The sequence below is a fragment of the Poecilia reticulata genome, chromosome 14, assembly GCF_904066995.2.
Source record: "Poecilia reticulata chromosome 14, P_reticulata-male-v2, whole genome shotgun sequence".
Classification (NCBI taxonomy): domain Eukaryota; kingdom Metazoa; phylum Chordata; class Actinopteri; order Cyprinodontiformes; family Poeciliidae; genus Poecilia; species Poecilia reticulata.
Window position 1 is genome coordinate 2584067 of NC_088843.1, and position 18903 is coordinate 2602969.

The following is an 18903-nucleotide window of genomic DNA, read 5'->3' on the forward strand; positions in this document are numbered from 1 at the left end:
ATGTAGCAAAGAGGAGTTACAGAAAAGTTTAACATTGTCTACAGCAGAGAAAAACATGGTCAATCACTTTTTTTTTTGCATATAGATTTATGATAATCAAAATCAACGACAATAAATCAAGTTTGCTAAAAGATGACCAGGAAAAGAAAAAAGCATCTGTAAGGCTGGTAAGTGTGTAGAACCATAAGCCTCATATTTTGAGAGGATTTTTATGGCAGACACATGAATATGATTTGCTGAAAACTATTCTGTGTATTTAGTGCTGCTGTTCTGCTGAAAGTAAAACCAACCTCCACCCCTTCTCAAGTCTTTAGCTACCTCTCAGGTTTTTATTGCAATATTGTATTTTCACATCAACTCTTGAGGTTTATGGTTGTAAAGTGATAAAAATGTGGTAAAGTTCAATGAGCACTTTTACACTTTTACTTTTACAAGACACTGTGTTTTAGCAAACAGTCTAATTCCAATTTTCCCTCGAGGGATGTCTATTGCATTTTGATACTATATTTTTTCTTGCAAAAGTGCATTTATTTCTTTTTACTAATAATGCTTTAAAATGAGATAACTGTACTCTGTTCAGTTTTGGAATAAGAATTCAATGTAACAAAACGTAAAAAAGTGAAAAAAATTTTGTGAATATTTTCTGGAAGCTTCCTAATAATAATAATAATAAACTACTTTTAAAAAATTCAAAGTTATTAGTTATTGTCAAATGAAAGGGATAATCTCTGCTCTGACTTTCTACTGAAATCAGTTGCCAAATGTCGATAAAAGTATGTGAACTTTTAATAAGCTGTGATGTCAGGTTTTGATAGAAATTATTCAACTTTTTTTTTATTATTATTTTGTGTTGATTGGTTTGGAGGTCTTTGGACACTGACTCACATTCACAGTAGGTCTCAGTGGAAATGTAAGAAATGTAACAGAGGACTTGTGACAGAACACTGGCATCACATTTAAGCTTGGGAGGTTGTTTTGTTGGTCAAGATTATTTCTGCAGCGAAAAATCATAATAAACATAAAATCTCTAAGAAGAAGAGACAACCTACAGCTGACTGACTGCAGCTTTCAGTTTTCAAAATGAATAAATGCCCATTACTGGCTTTGTAAGCTATTTGGATTTACTGAATAGTATAACGTGTTTTGGAATAAAAACACAACTTAAAAAACATAAGCTTAATCACATTAAGCACATAATTTATAGAAGTAAAATAGAATAACAATACTTATTAGGGAGAGACTAACCTTGGAACAGATTGTTTTTCCTATAACTGCTACCCTCTCTTGAGTGGCAGCACTATGCAGATTAGTTTGGCAGAATCAGCATCAAGGAGAAGTATTTGAAGGAAAGCAACTGAAGAGTTGAGCAGATGGTCAGTAAAATTTTAATGCCCAGGCCAAACTAAACTGTTGCTGGTGGTTGGCTAAATCTCAGGGTTATAATCAGTGTTATGTAAACTGACAAGTGAGAGTGCAGCTGCTGCTGCGCGGTCTGCTTCCACTCAGCAGCTCTGCTCCTGCACTGTCTCCATGCATATGCAGAGTATGTTTTCGTCTGAAGGCATCCGCATGTGTTGTTGGTGATTTAAGATGTGTGGTAGCACGGACAGAAACAAAGCAGAATCAAATTAGAGTAAACCAGAGACACATTCAGTACAATGAAAGGAGACGCAGCGTTTCGCAGTTTGTGGATTTCCCCTTTCGTTGGTTTATATGCGTAATCAACAGCTCCAACAACTGATTGCTGCAATTACTTCATTTAATTACTGGATGCACTTCTTGTTATGGCCACAAGAGGCTGGCTGCAAGGAGCTGAGTAGCAAAAAAAATGCATAAAAATCTAACTGGCAACAATAAAAAGTAAACTGGCTGAATTCTCTAAACAGATGTAGGTTTTAGTCATCCACTGATTTTTAATGCAATAATAACTGAGGCTCATCAATGATTCAAAATACACAATGAGTAAGAAGAATTATGCACAGGTGTAATTTGATTAGATTTTATGTATGTAGTTACTTATTTTATAGAGATTTTTTCAGGCCCAGTATTAAAGATATATTTTTAGTCCAGGTACTTATAAATGCAAGACTGGGGAGCCACCATGTGCTCTAAAGAAAACGCATTAAGTAAGAGAAGATCTACAGGTTTGCACACTTGTTTACTAGCGAATTGGAAGATTTTAAATTTGGATTATTTAGATATTTAAAAAACATAATGGCAAAAAGGAATTGATTTTATTGTGCGGCCATTGATAACCTTTGCTCTAGTGCAGTGGTTCTTAACCTTTTTTGAGGTACAGAACCCCCCAGTTGCATATGCGCATTCACCGAACCCTTCTTATTCCAACCACCGCTTTACCTCCGCGGCAGAGGCTCCGCCGAACCCCTGAGACCGACTCATCGAACCCCTGGGGTTCGATCGAACCCAGGTTAAGAACCACTGCTCTAGTGTTAAAACAAATCTGAAAATGTAACTTCTCTTTTTATAATCCATCCATCCATTTTCTTGCACCCTTTTTCCCTCAGTGGGGTCGGGAGGGGTGCTGGTGCCCATCTCCAGCTAACGTTCCGGGCGAGAGGCGGGGTCACCCTGGACAGGTCGCCAGTCTGTCGCAGGGCAACACAGAGACACACAGGACACACAACCATGCACACACACACTCACACCTAGGGGCAATTTGGAGAGGCCAATTAACCTGACAGTCATGTTTTTGGACTGTGGGAGGAAACCGGAGTACCTGGAGAAAACCCACCATGCACAGGGAGAACATGCAAACTCCATGCAGAAAGACCCCAGGCCAGGAATCGAACCCAGAACCTTCTTGCTGCAAGGCAACAGCTCTACCAACTGCGCCACTGTGCAGCCTCTTTTTATAATAAAAAAGATTATTCAAAAGGTTATAAATGATTTCAGACAAATACCAACCCTCTTCGAAGTGGACAGCTTAGGAACGTTATTATATAGTGTCAGAAAATCTCTGCTGCTAAAGTTAAGCCTGATGAAAATTCTGAGTAACAAAAGATATATTGACTACCTCACCATATGTAGCTGCACATTAGTTTGATTAAAAATGTACGCTAATATATTCACAAGAAATGAAGGATAGATAGTGATGATATGCTGCTAATAAAATGCATTGACTAGGAGAGAATCCAAAAGCCTGAAATATTAGCACTTCACTTGACTGAAGCAATCAGGTCAGCATAAACCTAATGCCAAAAACAAAAAACAAGAAATTTAGTGAATGAAAAGTCTTCCCACTTATCTGAGAAGAGTCACACGAACATCTTGAAAAGAATTTACCCTTGTACAGTGCAAGATTATGAACCATGCCACCACCAGCACATTAGTCAAAGTACTCCAAGGGAATGTAGGACAAGCACTATTCTTCAAAAAGGACTTGCAGTCATGCACACCAGCCCTCCAGTATACTTTTGCAATCTTAGGTGGCTGCAAAAGCACTTCATCTTAATAACTGGTTCTTAATGAAATTGCTCATCATTTGTAGGCACAGTCACGTTGTGATCTACTGTCACAATGATGTCTGAAAAATCCCAGTCATGTCTGTTAAAAGTTTTGTAAGTGTTGTCATTATTCTCAACAATATCAGCTCATTTCATTTTTAGTGACCATGGTAACTAATGTTAGCTCTTGTGCCCTGATTTTTTTCAACAGTGTTATAAATAAATGTCCAGTGTCAGTCATATAGACCTACAATATTAGTATGTAGTCTTGGCACTTCAAAAAGCAGAAAATATTTTAGTACCTGCAACATAAAAGTGTGGCACCATTGGAGCGGAGTCTCTCAATGTACAGAATTTTGTGACAAATTCTTGTTGAGGTTTTAATTTTTAACTAATTGCTATCGTTTGGCCATGACATATGTAATGCACCGCTTCGATGCTATGAAAGTTACTAGAAAAACCCTGCGCTGTAAACAACCGTCCTCCACTGCGAAGACAGAAGTGCCGATCAGAACAAGGAGGCTATTAATGTTAATTCAATATTTGTAAATTTGGTCAACAAGGACTGAATGGCCTCGTTCACTTCCTCTGCTGCCTTCGCTAAAACTACAGGCAAACTATAATCCTAAAACAGCACAGAAAATTGACATTATTGTTCACAACTTCTCCTTCTGTTCACTGATTGGCCCAGTAAAAAAATCAACCAGACACAATTCGAGTCCAGGGAAGAAAGTCCAGACTGTGCTGGGTGCCAGAATTTTATTCAAGCACAGTTGCACAACGAGGCAATGGTCAGGCTAATTCACTCCATACTTCTAACATTAGATTCAATGCTGTATGTTGTTTAAGTATAGGTTTTGCCAGAACATACACTTAAATGTATCATGTGATATATGGATATATTTTGGAAGTTGTGAGTGTATGTGTGTGTACGTACCTTTGCATGCGTCACACTGGACTTGACCTCGAATGGTGAGTCAGAGAACATGCCAACTTCTGCTGATTGCAGTGAGCAGCTCACAGAGGGGGGGCCTGCTTTTGTCTCCTGCAGAAGCCTGATTTATTCTTCAAGACGACTGATTGAGGCAAGTCACTCCTAATTCCCTGCTGGATGGCAACTACCAACTGCCGTCACAGTAGTTTTGTGTGCAGTAGTAAAACTGTGGAAGGACAGGTGTGCAGCAATGTAACTCCATTAACTTCTGACAACTCTGGCTGACTCTAGTGTTTTGTTCATTCATTTTTCTTTCTTTAGTTCTGTGGGCAGCAACAGTTTGATTGATTGAGGTTGTTTAGGAGGATGAAACATAAACCATTAGGATAAAAATTAAATCCACCTGAGCAAGTTCAAGTCACAGAGCAACTGCAGCGTTACAACCCCGTGACGCGTTGAAATTTAGACAAAGAGTCAAAAAGGGTGAAAGCAAATTAAGCTTTGCTGCAGTAATTGAACTGAAGTGCACCACTTGTGTTTATCACTCTTTATGACCTGCTGAGCGCTCAGTTAGGTGCAGCTGGAGGTGTGTGGTGCTGCTACTGCCGAAATAACAGAAAAGACAGTCAAAGTAGAACAGAAGCTTATTAATAGCTTCTGTTCTACGACATGCATGTTTTCACATTAGCATGTCGTCCTCTATGCCAGTCCAAAACCTTTAGCATATTTTGACATTAGTGGACTGTTTACAGGACATAGCATGAACCTCTAATCTCAATTTATCGTCAGTCATTGTTCACAATGTCTTGAAAAATGATTGATACTAATTTTTGATGGTTATTCATGTTGCAACTTCAAGCTTCTTTCAGAGTTGGACTCTGACAGAGCCATTTTAACATGTGAATGAGTGCTGATATGGGTCATTCCACTCTAGGTCTGACTGTATCCTGCATGTTGTCCTCTATGCCAGTCCAAAACATTTTGCAGCCTCTACATTTACCAGATTTATTTATTTTTTTAAATTGCATGTTGTTTACCCATATCTGTCTTCCGTTTGTCTTTGACCTGTCTCTGAAAAAAATATCTGCACATCATGGCCTGTTTCACAGTTTGGATAGAGTGCTTGCATATTATTCCCTTTGGTCTTTTACTGATAAGGGGTTTTTTTGCCACTCTTTAATAAAGGCCATATTTGTGGAGTGCGTAACTAATAACATTGCAAACAGATTGTCCCACCTGAGCTGTGAATTTCTGGTTCCATTGTTGCATTATACTCTGTCCATTTTAGATGAATTATTGAAGACTTCTCTGTGAGATATTCACAACTTTGAAAACTGTTGAATAAGCTAACCCTGCTTTAAACCTTTGTACAACTTCATCGCTGATCTATCTGGTGTGTTTCTAGGTCTCTAATGGCGTTTATTCACTAAAGTTCCCCAGTAGACCCAATGAGGGCTCCACCAAGCAGCAGAGACACAAGTGGACTCCATTTACACATATAGTGACCTCTGAAGGTCATTTGTTGCAGTGGGTTTCATTTATATACGTGAAAACAAAAGTGGTTAAATATGTATCCAACTATTTTTATATATTTATTTGCACACTGTTTGCAAACTGTGTAGCCTTTTCCTTACACTTCATAATCATGCACTGTTTTGACGTATCACATAAACTCTAATATGATATATTTACGTTTCTGGTTGTAAAAATATGGAAAAGCTGCAAAGGACCAGGATATTTTTGCAAATAAGTGAATTTAAGCATTTTAAGGCTCAATGTGTTGCAATGTATATTCTGTCTGATGGAAAAGCAGGCTAGTGTGGAGGTGTTAGGATCATGTCATTGTGGAACAGTGGTTTGGTAAGGTGAGTGGGAAAAGGTTATGGTGAAGAAATGGCATCATGTCTCTGAAAACAAGCTGACCTGGTGATCTAACATTCAGCCCACTAATCCACAGGACTGTCCAGGAAATGTTGCAAATTGTTGGACACTACCTCATTTTTTTATTACAAAAAACAATTCAATGAACAAAAACATAATGCACATATGGAAAATACTTTCAAAATACTTTCAAAAACCTAAATTAGCAATACACAATAAAGGATCGTTTTAGGTATATATGTTAATTACAAAAGCTTTCCTCAAGTTTAATAATATCTGCTTGTATGGTAATGATTAAAACATTTAATACACTCCTTTTTGTAACCGATTTCCCACAGTGAATAAATCAAAGTAATTATCACCACAAACACACCAATAATGGCTGAACAAGTATAGGCAAGGGGGCGTTTTTAGTCAATATACCTTCCTTCAAAATTCAAAGGAACTCTTCCCTGCCAGTGATTATTTGACCATAAACTACGCATCTCTCACCTAAATTACCGTCATCCATCTCTCTCCTGCTTAGCCCTGCACACACACACACACACACAAACGCGCGTACACACACACACACACAAACGCGCGTACACACGCAATATCCCTCACCATCACCTGCCCAGAGATAGAGCTGTGGGAAGGCATGTGTTTTTAAAAACGCTGTCGCTGGATATTCTCTCGCGGCGTCTCAGAGAAGCTGTCTGCTGTTGCTCCTCTCTCCGAAGCAAGAGTCTCCACTTCTCCACGAGCACGCCGCGGCACGTGTTGGCTGTGCGCGCCCGCACGTGCACGCACGCGCGCGCACGGGCAAAACCGAGTCACATGCAGCGGTTGGAGACTGAGCTTTGAGGGGCAAGGAGATGCAGCTTGAAACGATGCTCCACTTGTATTACAGTGGCATTAATTCTACCGAAACAGCCGGATGGGATGGATTCACTGTTACCTAAACACACACACACACGCACACACCCCCACACACACGCACACACACACACACACACACCTGCAGCAGGTTAAGACTGAGCAGACTGCTATAAAGTGTATGCATGATAGATAGATAGATAGATAGATAGATAGATAGATAGATAGATAGATAGATAGATAGATAGATAGATAGAACTTATTGAATCTAGAAAATACGGGCGCGCAGACCTCTGACGTCCCTCATAACTAATCTCGCACATGTATTACTTGGACCACGCGTGAGCAGGCAGCGCACACGCTCTCAGAGGAAACGTTGCACTGCAGACTAGACTGACGTGACTCCACTGCTAGCTCACTCTGCCTGCCCCCATGAAAATAAACCCTCCGCCAAAACTAGGGGCAAAAAAAGAGCCGTTCCTTCATCAACAGCTTGGATTTATGGAAAACATAAGCTTTTCCAAATTACAATGAAATTGTATAAATTGCCAATAATAGCCTCACTGTCCACCTCGTTTGTGTTTCTGTTTCGGTCCTTGCTGAATGAAGCAAATGTCCCCTGATTTGTAGTCTCAACTTAGAAAAGCGCCGATGCCTACAGAAATATACGCCACGAATCATAAGCCCAGTTTTTCTTTTTTTTTTTTTCTCCCCCTCTCTCCTGCAGATGCACGCAGCTCAGCGCCGCTCGTCGTGCTCTGGCTCAGTCTGAAGCGGCGCGGCTGTAGCAGCAGAATATTTGGTTTATAACAGAGACACCAGCAGTTGTCTAGATGCGAAACGTGGGCTTTTAGGAGACGGTGAGTGATCTGCTTGGGGATTTTTTTTTCATATTGTTGTTGCAGATAATAGAAGAACATCCTCTTTCACTGGTGTAAACCAGGGTGAAAGCGGGGGGATATGTTTTAAAAATTCTGGAGGTGATTTTTTTCCAAGCTTGTGCGCGCCTATCCAAACCGCAACCCGCTTCGGTTTAAGTGTTATTTTGGCGTCAGTGTGAGTATGTGCTGATAAAAGGCTGTTCATTTCCCTGAAGAGTCAATTTGCTGTCTTAGACGGTGTTTTGGTAGAATTTTATCTCGTTGCAAATCATCACGTACGAGTCAGGGGGACGGAGTGGTAATCTAGCTGAAAATGTAAGAGGATTTTTCTATCCAACATCCGCTGGAAATAGATTAGGAGGACAGCAATGGAAGTTAAATTGTGCTGCATATAAAATGGGCGGGCTTGTCATGATGTTACATTGGCACGGTATATTCTAAAATGAAAGAGTCTGCCTTTGGACATGGGGATATTCTGTTCGGCTTCGTTTTGGGAAGCGCAATCAGTGCATTCAACCATTCAGCGTTCATTAGACTAGATATGCTAGTTTGGTGAAACATTTCTGTTGCCGACAGACTGAGAGTTGAACTCACTACACAACCACCAATGAACAGTGAGAGAGACCTGCGCATATCGTCAGCAGCCGCTTCTCCAGCCTCAAGCTAAAATTCGTCAGATCTGAGATCACAGAGGACATTTTTCACATTCCGTCCGGCTAGAAAAAAAAAGATATTTGCAAAAAGTTTCAGGATATAGTCAGTGGACATCAAATGCACCCGGGTCCATCTGCTGTAAGTGATATTCTTATCATTTTGTTATGTTTATTGAGCTAAAGAGATGAAGCGGGCTGGTTTTTTCTTATCGGTGAACAGCGCAACAATCGAAGATGAGTTTTATTGAGAGGGATGGATGAGTTTACCGCTGAAATTAGCACCGTTTAGGGGGGAGTTTTAATGGCTCGCAGGAGCGGCTTTAACGGGGATGCTGCCTGGTTTCAGCACCGCGGACAGCGCTCTCCAAATAAAACGGCACCAACGCGCATCCAGTTAATTACTCCGCCACGCACGGATCGTCATGCCTGTATTTAGACAAGCCTTGCAGGGGATGTCAGTTGCATGCAAAATTTCCACTGTGCTTATGTTTACTCAAATGTTGAATGTTTGTGCAGGGTGACATTCCTCCCCTTCTGAATAACTTAAAAAGTGCGCTTGTGTGCTTGTGCGGGTTTTTCCCCCCCACTAAATCCGATAAGCTTCATCATTTTCCCATTGTTTAATCTGTGTCAACAAGGGGATATTTTATTTTATTTGTATTACATTTTAACAGAGTATGTGGCCACCACCCACTCACAGCACACCTTGAAGCACCACAAGCAAGTGTTGCTGTGTGTCTGTCATTGCAAATTTCGGTGTATTTCTTACCCTTTCTTTTTCTATAAATAAGCAACTGGCCCTCTCGTGGACACACTGATTGCGCTTTCCAATATGGATTCTGAATTTGCATGCATATTATAGCGCAGGGTGTCGCTTGACTATACTTTGCAGACTGACTGACATCACATTTAAATGTTAAGGCAGGAATGACATGTTCTTTTCCCTTAAAGAAGAGGAATTTGGTTGGATGCCCGTTTTAATGGCTACGCTTCACATTGCAGAGTATTACTAGAGGAGGCTGTTCACAGGTGCTCCAGCCTCACACGATGTGTATATGTGGTCGATGGTGTGTTTCCTTGTTATTTCCTCTTAATTATTCTGCGCTATGGATGCAGCCACAGGAGCATCTGTTGGATCTGGTCCGTCTGATAGTCAGGGGCACAGCCAGTATGACATGCGATTAAAGATAATGGTGCAAAATACTTGATGTTTGTGTGAATCATTTTTGAACATTTTGGACTTGGTACATTTGTTGTGAATGAATCTAGACGTAAATGTTTGATTCGGAATCAAACGGAGCAAAGTGACCTTCTCTGTCTATGCTTGCTAATTTGTTGACACTTTTATGTGACGGCACATAGGATGGAGGTAATGGTTTACAGGCTCCATGTGACATGGCGATGATGTTCATTTTCTCTTTCTTTAATCTCCACCAGTGAAAGGTCCTCATATTTCAACTATGTGTGGACGGAGCAGGGTGGCCTCTCTGTGTGTGTGGACTTATTTACTGGTCACAAGCAGCGTACTGACTGGGAAAAGGTGAGAAAATATTTTAATATATAACTGCACCTGATTGTACCAGATCTATTGGTGTGAACAGAAACATGCATGTTCATCTGCACATTGCTGAAATGTCCTAAATGTGCAGGGAAATGCATTCTGGATTACAATTTAGCATTATAATTTTTTTTTCTGGTTAACCCAGCTTGTTATGTATTATCTAGTAGATACTGTGGAAGGTATTTTCAGTTACATTTAAATGGAGAAGTCAATTTTTACTCAATGTGCGCCTCCTAAATGTCTAAAACTGACAACAGTGATTCATCTGGCAGTTTTATACTCTACTATCCACCTCAGTGCTTGTTTTTACAGAATCTAATCACTGTGCTTGTAACTAGGGCACACTCACATGACACCTGCATGCTTATTATTGCCAAGGTAATAAGAAGTGCAACACAGGGACAAGAGATGATGAGCAAAAAATAGCCACTTTACTGTTGAATAGCACCTTTTTCTTTTGGTTGACTGGCTGCGTGGGACAACATCCACTCTGTCAGTTTTCAGACCTGGGCTATACGTAGGGTAGATGTTCCGCATTGCACTGAGATGTTTGCCATAGATTACTGCACATTTGTTTTGACAGCAGCTGCAGGGATAGCAGAGTCAATGTACAGACTCTCCATCTCAGTGTCAACATGGAACTGCTGGCTGTCAGCTACCTAAACAGACAAAAAAGAGAGAAAGAGAGAGAGAATTGGATTATAAATGACAGGGGTGAGATCCGCCGTGATGAGACTGCAACTGCTTTAATTTCTACACAATTCTAAGCCTAAGCGGACATTCGTTTTCCTGCAGATTTAAAAATGCTCATTGTACAAATGTGGACAATTTTGATGAGAAAATCACTTAACACTCACATGAACATAAGAAAACAACCCTAAAAGTCAAATTCAGGAACCTTTTTAAGTATGTGAGGATATTCAAGCTTTCTTCCTTTGCGGTTCTCCAAGAGAAATCTTTGGCAAATGAACAGATCAGGAATTTCCTCACAGCTGAATCAAACAGTAGAACCTAAATGGTGAAACGTTGATATCACCACTTATGCTTTGCTCAGCAGCTATACCACAAAAAGTTAATTCTGTATGTGATACAGGTTTCAGCTTGAACCGCCAAGCTGATTATGAAGACACTTTTAATGCTTTAGAGTTGTAGTGCACTGTAGTATCTCATTTTTGTATACGGATATAATCTCACCTACTAATTACAGCTGCTGCGTTCTTCGAAATGTAATGGCTAGAAATGGAGGATCTTGTCTGCTTTAGAGAAGATATTCTAGCATTCAAGTGCTGCGTGGTGACAACACGGAAACTGCAAAGCAATTATCACCCCAAAGATTTTCTGTAAAAGCCAGTCCCCCGTTTTCGGAGTCAGACGTAGAATCACAGACTTGCGAATACACCTTTGGGGATTTTGGCAAGATGTGATAATTGAGCAGACCAAGAGCTTTGCTACGGTATCTGGCTACCAAAGAAAATGTCTCATAATTAGATTTCTGGCTGACAGGAAAGTGAAAGAAACAGTGAGTAAAATGGACAGAGAGAGACTGGCAGTGAAAGTGTGAATAGCACTGTTGCTGTTCAGATGACCTGTAGATGGGGATGGTGTGCAGTGGTTGGTGAGAGGAAGCCCCTAACTAATAAAGATGTTTATCTTTCAAAGCATACTATCTCCCTATACTTGTAAAAAAAAAATATACATTTCCACCTCATATTTTTCACTTATCCATTTAGAAACAGTATGCGTGATTACTGCAAAAAAAAAAAAAAAAAAGTTTAAAAAATCGTTTAATTTAGAAAATTTGCCATTTGACAAACCAGTATTTTTGAATCGTGGCCATTGTCATTGGAAACATAATTAATCAGTGTTTACTGCCTTACAAAGATATGCATATATTTTCACACTGCAGCCAGAAACGTATTTGAATAGAATGTATGTGAAAAAGCAACACATGTGGAAACTGAATTACAAATTTTCCTCAGATAATTTGAAAAATGCTAATTAAATATACAAAATCTGGTGAAATTAAATGCCTGTAGGAGTCACATGAAAAACAAGAAGAATCCATTTGTGTCTGTACCTTCTTGACCAAGGACTACCACCCCTTCTGCCACTGCAAAGCATCATGGTGGCAGCATTATGCTGTGGAGATGCTTTTCTGCTGCAGTGTTGGTGGGACGAGTTAAATACAGAGTAAAAATGAAAGAAAACCTGTTAGAGACTGAAACAGACTTAGGAATGTGGTGGAAGTCCATCATCCAGCAACCCTAGAAACACAGCCGGAGCTACAGTGACATGATTTAAGTCAAAGAACATTTGATGTGAAAATGTCCCGGTCAGGTTGAAACCTAAGACTCTGTGGTAAGACTGGAACATTTTTGTCCATTGAAGCTCCTTGTCCAATCTGACCAAGATTAAGATATTTCTTACCAAGATATTTTTTCTACCTTATTTAGTAGAGATGTGCCGATCAGGATTTTTCCTGCCGATACCGATTCCGATCACCCATGAGGGCCGATCACCGATACCGATCACATAATTATTATTATTATTATTTTATTTTTTATCATAAACACTACCGGTTACATTATGTGGAAAAAGGAACCATGAATTCACCTTAATTTAGACAAAAACTTATTTTTAATAACTTTTTCCAAGAAGAAAACTAAACAAAACAGGCATTGTGCAAATTGTACTGCTATCGGTAATACTATCTTTAACAGACTGATAACATATGGAGGCTCTGAAGAGGCTAAATAATGTAAAGAGCCAAAAATAAAACCTCTCAACATTGCCAAAAAAAATTAAAGTATAAAAACATTCAAAGGCAAATACAGGATCCATTACAATAAACAATCCAGAGTTACTGAATGAAAACTTCCTGATAGCATGGCGGCTAGCTGATTACTGCTAGTTCTGAGTGGCTGTTTCTGACTGAGCGGCGTAATTATGCAGAGCAGGGAGGAGATCGATTATTTTTTAGAGATTATCTGTCTCATGTTAGGACAGCGAAAGTCTTAATACGTATGTAAAATGTATTTTTTTAAGTTAGATGCTGCAGCTTTAAGCAGAGGTTCGGTGTGAGAGTCACTACCAGGTGGAGCAGAAGCGATGCTCCGTCTGTGAAATATTACTACCTGTAGCGTAGCAGCAGTTCAACAGCGAGAGCAGAACCAGCGTCTTACATCGCAGCTCCAAGACTTAAATAATTTTGCAGGTTATTTGTTTAGCTTTCTGACCGTCATGCTAATCCGGGTGAGTGTTTGTAGCTGTGCGCTGCTTTACCTGCTATCTGATCCTCCATGTCTTTTTTACTGCAATGAGCCTCGATGTAGCCAAACTCCATCAAGTATGACATTGTTTTTATGCCGTATTAGCTTCGTTGTGTTGATGCATTTTGACGTGCTTCAATTTTCCGCCGCAACACGCAAACTTCCCCAGTCACTCAGTGCGTTATAATTCCACATCGCTTAGGATTTGTTGCTGCGCGTTTGCGCAGTGTGAAGGAAAGAGGAGACCAGCTGCACAGGCAGGCTAAGAAATGAGAAGCAGGTGATCGGTATCAGCAACAAGAGCCAATGATCGCCGATCATGCATTTTTTCACAAAAATCGGCCGATTATGATCAGTGACCGATCGATCGGCACACCTCTATTATTTAGATCTTCTCTGTAATGATAACTTGGAATATGACGATCAACCCTTTAATAATTTTTTTGTATGTCTCAGTTTTGGAAATTTAAAATCACATCAGTGTGGTGGGGCATTAGAACAATGTGTTTTAGTTTTGCAGTACATTCCAAAGCTGCAGTTCATATTGTGTGTTTTTAGACGTAATTATTATCCCAGACCTTAAACAGGATACTAAATATTCTTTGAATTTTGAGTGATTTAAGGCAGACGGCTTCAGAGCTGGCAAAGACCATAATTGCTCATCACAACTTTCATTTAATTTTCCTTCTTTACTTCATAATTTCCACTGACAGAGGGATAATTGGGGGCAAAGAAAAATATGTGACTGAACCTTTTCTTTATCTCATTTTGAAAGCTCATAACATTAGTCCTGCATCTTATGAGCTTCTCTTTTCGAACAGATACATTCTATTCAGAACTGATACCTTTCCAAATGTTTTTTTTCCCCAGCTGATTCTCTTCTGTCTCTGTTATCTTAATCTTTGCTCTTCTTTGGTTTCCTATAGACTAATTGTCATGATTCTCCACATGCTGCTGTGTCGCGTTTTACACTCTTCCTTCCTTCCTTCCTTCCTTCCAGCTGCGGGTCTCTACTAACTAATCTTGATGACCTCCACTTCTCCTTGGAGATGTTCAGCTAGTAGAGGCTTTCTTCAAACACATGCTGTTTATTTCATAAGTAATCAAAGCAGAATCCCACTGGCTTGGGAAATAGGAAATATCTGGGAGCATGTGGTTATGTGCACGCATTGGTCCATGTGTTTTAACACACTTTATGCTCATGCTAGCTCAGCCATGTCATATCCTGGCTTTTTGGTGCACTATGTAATTAGAGGTTGGTTCCCTGATTAGGAGAACGGTGAAATATTTATGCGGGGAGATTCAAGCCCTGCTCTCACAATTAGGGATCATGAGCGTTTTCAGCATTGCTCTTAGCATTTTGTTTCATGTAGTTCAAAGAGCACATTCAGTGATGTGTTTTTCATTTGAAAGACCATATTAAAGTATAAATAATGTATTCTGATTTCTCTTTTTTTCACTCTGTGTCATTATTCTTTGTATTTATTGTCCCTTTAAACAGTTTCACATCCTTTGACAAATGAAACAAACTAACACGCTTAATATAAAAAACACAGAAATACTGAATACCTAAGCAAACTTACTTGCAGATTAAATTCTCATCAATAGCATGAACTGTAGAATGCTGAGTAAAAAGCTGAAGAGATTTGGTATCAAAGGAATAATACGTTATTGGATAAGAAGCTACATAATAAAAGATGTAAGAATATTCAGATAAAATAATCTTGAATCTGATTTAGTTATGATTACTTGTTTTGTACAGTAAGGCTCTGTGCTAGGGCTAGATTATATATATATATATATATATATATATATATATATATATATATATATATATATATATATATATATATATACACACACACAATTAATCCTACCTTTGTTTAAAGCAACAGAAGAAAGCTGTTGTCTTGCTGTTTTCTTTTATTTGAAATCTGTGTGTTGGTAGATATATTCTCCTACTCTGAATAGTGTGTGTATATTGGGATTAAGAGTGTGGAGTTCTCAGATATATGCTGTTTCAGGACATGGCAATTATTTTTCTATAATGTCACCATCTTTTTTTCATACTTAAATGATTCACTGACCACCTAGGAATAAAATGTCAATGCTGTATGAATCCCTTAAGTGGTCAGATGATTATTTGTTTAATTAATCAGACAGCATGTGGAGATTAAAGTGTCCCTCTAAGTTTCAAGGATTCAGCATCCGGATTTGAGGGAAGCTGCATCGTATACCATCAGATTAAATTTAACTCTTACTGGATGGCTGCTGTGGTATCTGAATCCTAATTGCATCAGTTCTGTAGCAGCTGCACACATGTGCAGTGAGCATCATGTTTGATTCCTATGGTGCTCATGTCACAGCTTTTCTGGTTAAATAGTGCATGATACAGTGTTAAATGTGTTATAAGGCAACATGGGAACTTTGTGTGACGGTGAAATGGTTGTGATTACTCTGTTCCTAAATAATTACATTTTATGTAATAACATTGTAGGATTTATTAGTACTTTTGCACTGATGATGTGCAAAGCAAATGATCTCAGTTCTATTCAGAAGCTGTCTGAAATCAAGGATAGAAGTGTGAACAATTGTAAAATGTCCATTTTATGATTTACATTTTAAAATTGTAAAATGTATTTTTACTTTTAGTAATGTAGGGCTTAAAGGGAGATGCTTATTTTCAAGGCACATAGTACAATTTTATAGCACAATCATGTAACTATGTTACCTTCAGTTGTTTTGAAAATTCTGCATTGCATCAATAACTTAAAAGAATCTTGAAGCTTTGAAAATGACCCGCGTCTCTTCAAGAAGCTGCTGCTTCTCTTCAACACTCCTGCTTCAGCACTTCATCACATTTACAGTCATTCTGACATGTAGTTTGCATGATAAGCTCAGCGTTTCCACCAGGTGTTTGCTAACCGCTGTCTGTCGAAGCTGAGAGGGGAAGGTGTGGGATGCGTGGTAGGGCGGATGAGTGGCTGGGGACTCAAACTCCTAGGATGAGCTTTGGGTAAAATACTTAGATACCCTGAAGGGTTGCCATGCGTGAATAAATCAAAGAAACACTCCGGATATGTTTTTGATGAGAGAATAACATTATAACATAATATAAATTTCCAAAAGTTGATTTTGCATAATATCCTTTGCCCCTTTTTATTATTGTGTTCAGGCATTTGAAATATCACTTGTGACTTTAATGCATGAGTAGTCCATTTTAAAGAACAAGTATTTCCTCTAACTAATGATGAAATGATCTGATTTCATGGTTACACAATGTGTGATGAACGTAACAGGGATATTATTTAGTGTCATAGTAAGTATGGCCAGTTTACTGAATATGTTTTCATATTGTGACTCATGGTTCACTGTGCATGCCAGCAGAATTCCACTTGGGGTACTCCACAGTTAAAATGAAATCTTTTTGTCTTTGATATATGATATATGATTCACATGAAGGGTTTTCTTGCTGTTTGTTTTTCTGCCAGCAGTTTTGGCGTAGGTTTTTGACTTTAGCTGCAACTTTAAATCTTGTTCTTTGCTTTGGCAGCTCTGGGCAGAATGGCATGACAGACGAGCAGAAAGATAACACCACAGTGTTCACCAAAATCTTAGACAGCCTTCTAGATGGCTATGACAATCGCCTCAGGCCAGGACTCGGAGGTCAGTACAGCCAAGTCATTGAAGAAATTCTGTTGCTCATAAAAAAAATCCATTATTTTTAAATATGCAAGTGTCATCCTTGAAACAGTTTTATTATCCTCATGAAAACACTGAATAATAACCATGTGACTGAATAGTGTGGGCTCGCTGTCAGTACCAGACTTTTGTTACCTTTAGCAAGAAAAAGGACCAGAGTCTCATTATTTGGCTGCTGCTTTTCTGAAATTTTCATCAAGTCCAGACTTACACTATCAACCCGACACTGTCATCGTTTACCGTTGGCTTTATTCCACGTGTTGACAACCACACATTGTTAGAGAGAAGCAACATGGCAGGAATGCTGGGAGTTTGGAAAAGAACATGAGGGAGAATAATGAAGAAATAAAGCAAAAATAGCGAGAGCACACAATATAAAGTGATATGATGCAGTAGGCATCAAACACAATGAACAAAAAGTCTGGGGAAGAAATTATGAATCACAACAGGCATCATTTACAAATCACGCTGTCACATTTCAATTTGACAGTCACTCTGTCAAACACATACACACAAATATATGAAGACACGTTCACAAACATCTTCTTTGCCAGCTTCTTTAAATGAATTCCCCTCCCACTGATCCTAAGCTGGCTATCAACATTATCGGAGGAGAGTGGCATGTTTTCCACCATACACGATGTCATTAAGAGACCTAACGTCTGCCCAGGCGGCAGTAGAGCTGATGCAGTAGAGACCAATAAAAACAGAAATTAGTACCACAATTCAAGGCTAAAGTTCTCTGTAGTGGATAGATGTATTTGCCATGACAATGTGGTATATGTTTAATTTTAATTGTATATTTGTTATGCAATTGTGTATGCTAAAAAACATGTGTGAACAGATAAGAGAGTGTAGCCAGGTGGCATTGTATTAACAGGCAGTTTAGATGTAATGAATGCCACTGATAGACACTCACTCTGACAATTTCCTGCTTCAACAGAGCGTGTAACTGAAGTCAAGACTGACATTTTTGTGACCAGTATTGGACCAGTTTCGGACCATGACATGGTAAGGCCCGTTCCACCTCTGTAAATGTCACTTCTTTTCCCTGTGCCCTTCCTTAAACCCTCACACCTGTTTTCCCATCTCTCACGTCACAGTTCTTTGTAAACTGGAAAATATTCACTGATAGGAAGTTTTGTTACAGCTGTCACTTGTAATGACCATTTATAGATAATGTCTCTCTTCTCCAGTGCTACTTATTCAGTTGCGGGGAGAAAAAATTCATTCTTTCAGTTACTTGGTTTACATTTCTGGAAAACTAGTTTATAGAATAAACTAGTACACCTTTGCAGCCAGAGGTTGCTAATTACAACAGCTTTCAAAGCAGTCATTTAAATTTTATCTCTAAATTAGAATAATGTGTTTGTCACATTAAAAGTACATTTTGAAAATAACATCCTTTTAGCAAACATACTTTTCATTATGTGCATATTTTTTAATTAGAAAATATATAGTTTTATTAGTCTGATGTATTAATTTAATCTAGCTGTAAGCCCAACATCATCATAATTAACAGAAATAAAGGCTTGAATATATCAGTCTGCATAATTAAGCTGCATAATTTGTTTTATTTAGTGAATTGAGTTAATGAAATAAACATTTCAAGACATTTCTAATTCATTGTATATGACTGTTTGTTTTGTTGTCACCTAATATTGAAGGTAAAATATCTTATGTTTCAACAGTTAAATCTT

General features: G+C 38.8%; 1 protein-coding gene across 2 annotated transcripts in view; it reads left to right on the plus strand.

The window, feature by feature from the left end:
- Positions 1–7845: 7845 nt before the first annotated feature.
- The window catches only part of gabra1 (gamma-aminobutyric acid type A receptor subunit alpha1), a 31240-nt gene continuing 20182 nt past the window's right edge, over positions 7846–18903 (plus strand). Inside the window, exons 1-4 of one of the 2 annotated variants that reach the window (XM_008426914.3) lie at positions 7846–7997; positions 10109–10211; positions 17055–17167; positions 18147–18214. In XM_008426914.3, the coding sequence (XP_008425136.1) occupies positions 10132–10211; positions 17055–17167; positions 18147–18214 (261 nt within the window). In that variant the 5' untranslated portion in view covers positions 7846–7997; positions 10109–10131. Of the gene's footprint in view, positions 7998–8474; positions 8811–10108; positions 10212–17054; positions 17168–18146; positions 18215–18903 lie in introns of those variants that run through there. The other variant, XM_008426915.3, reaches the window with a different exon arrangement.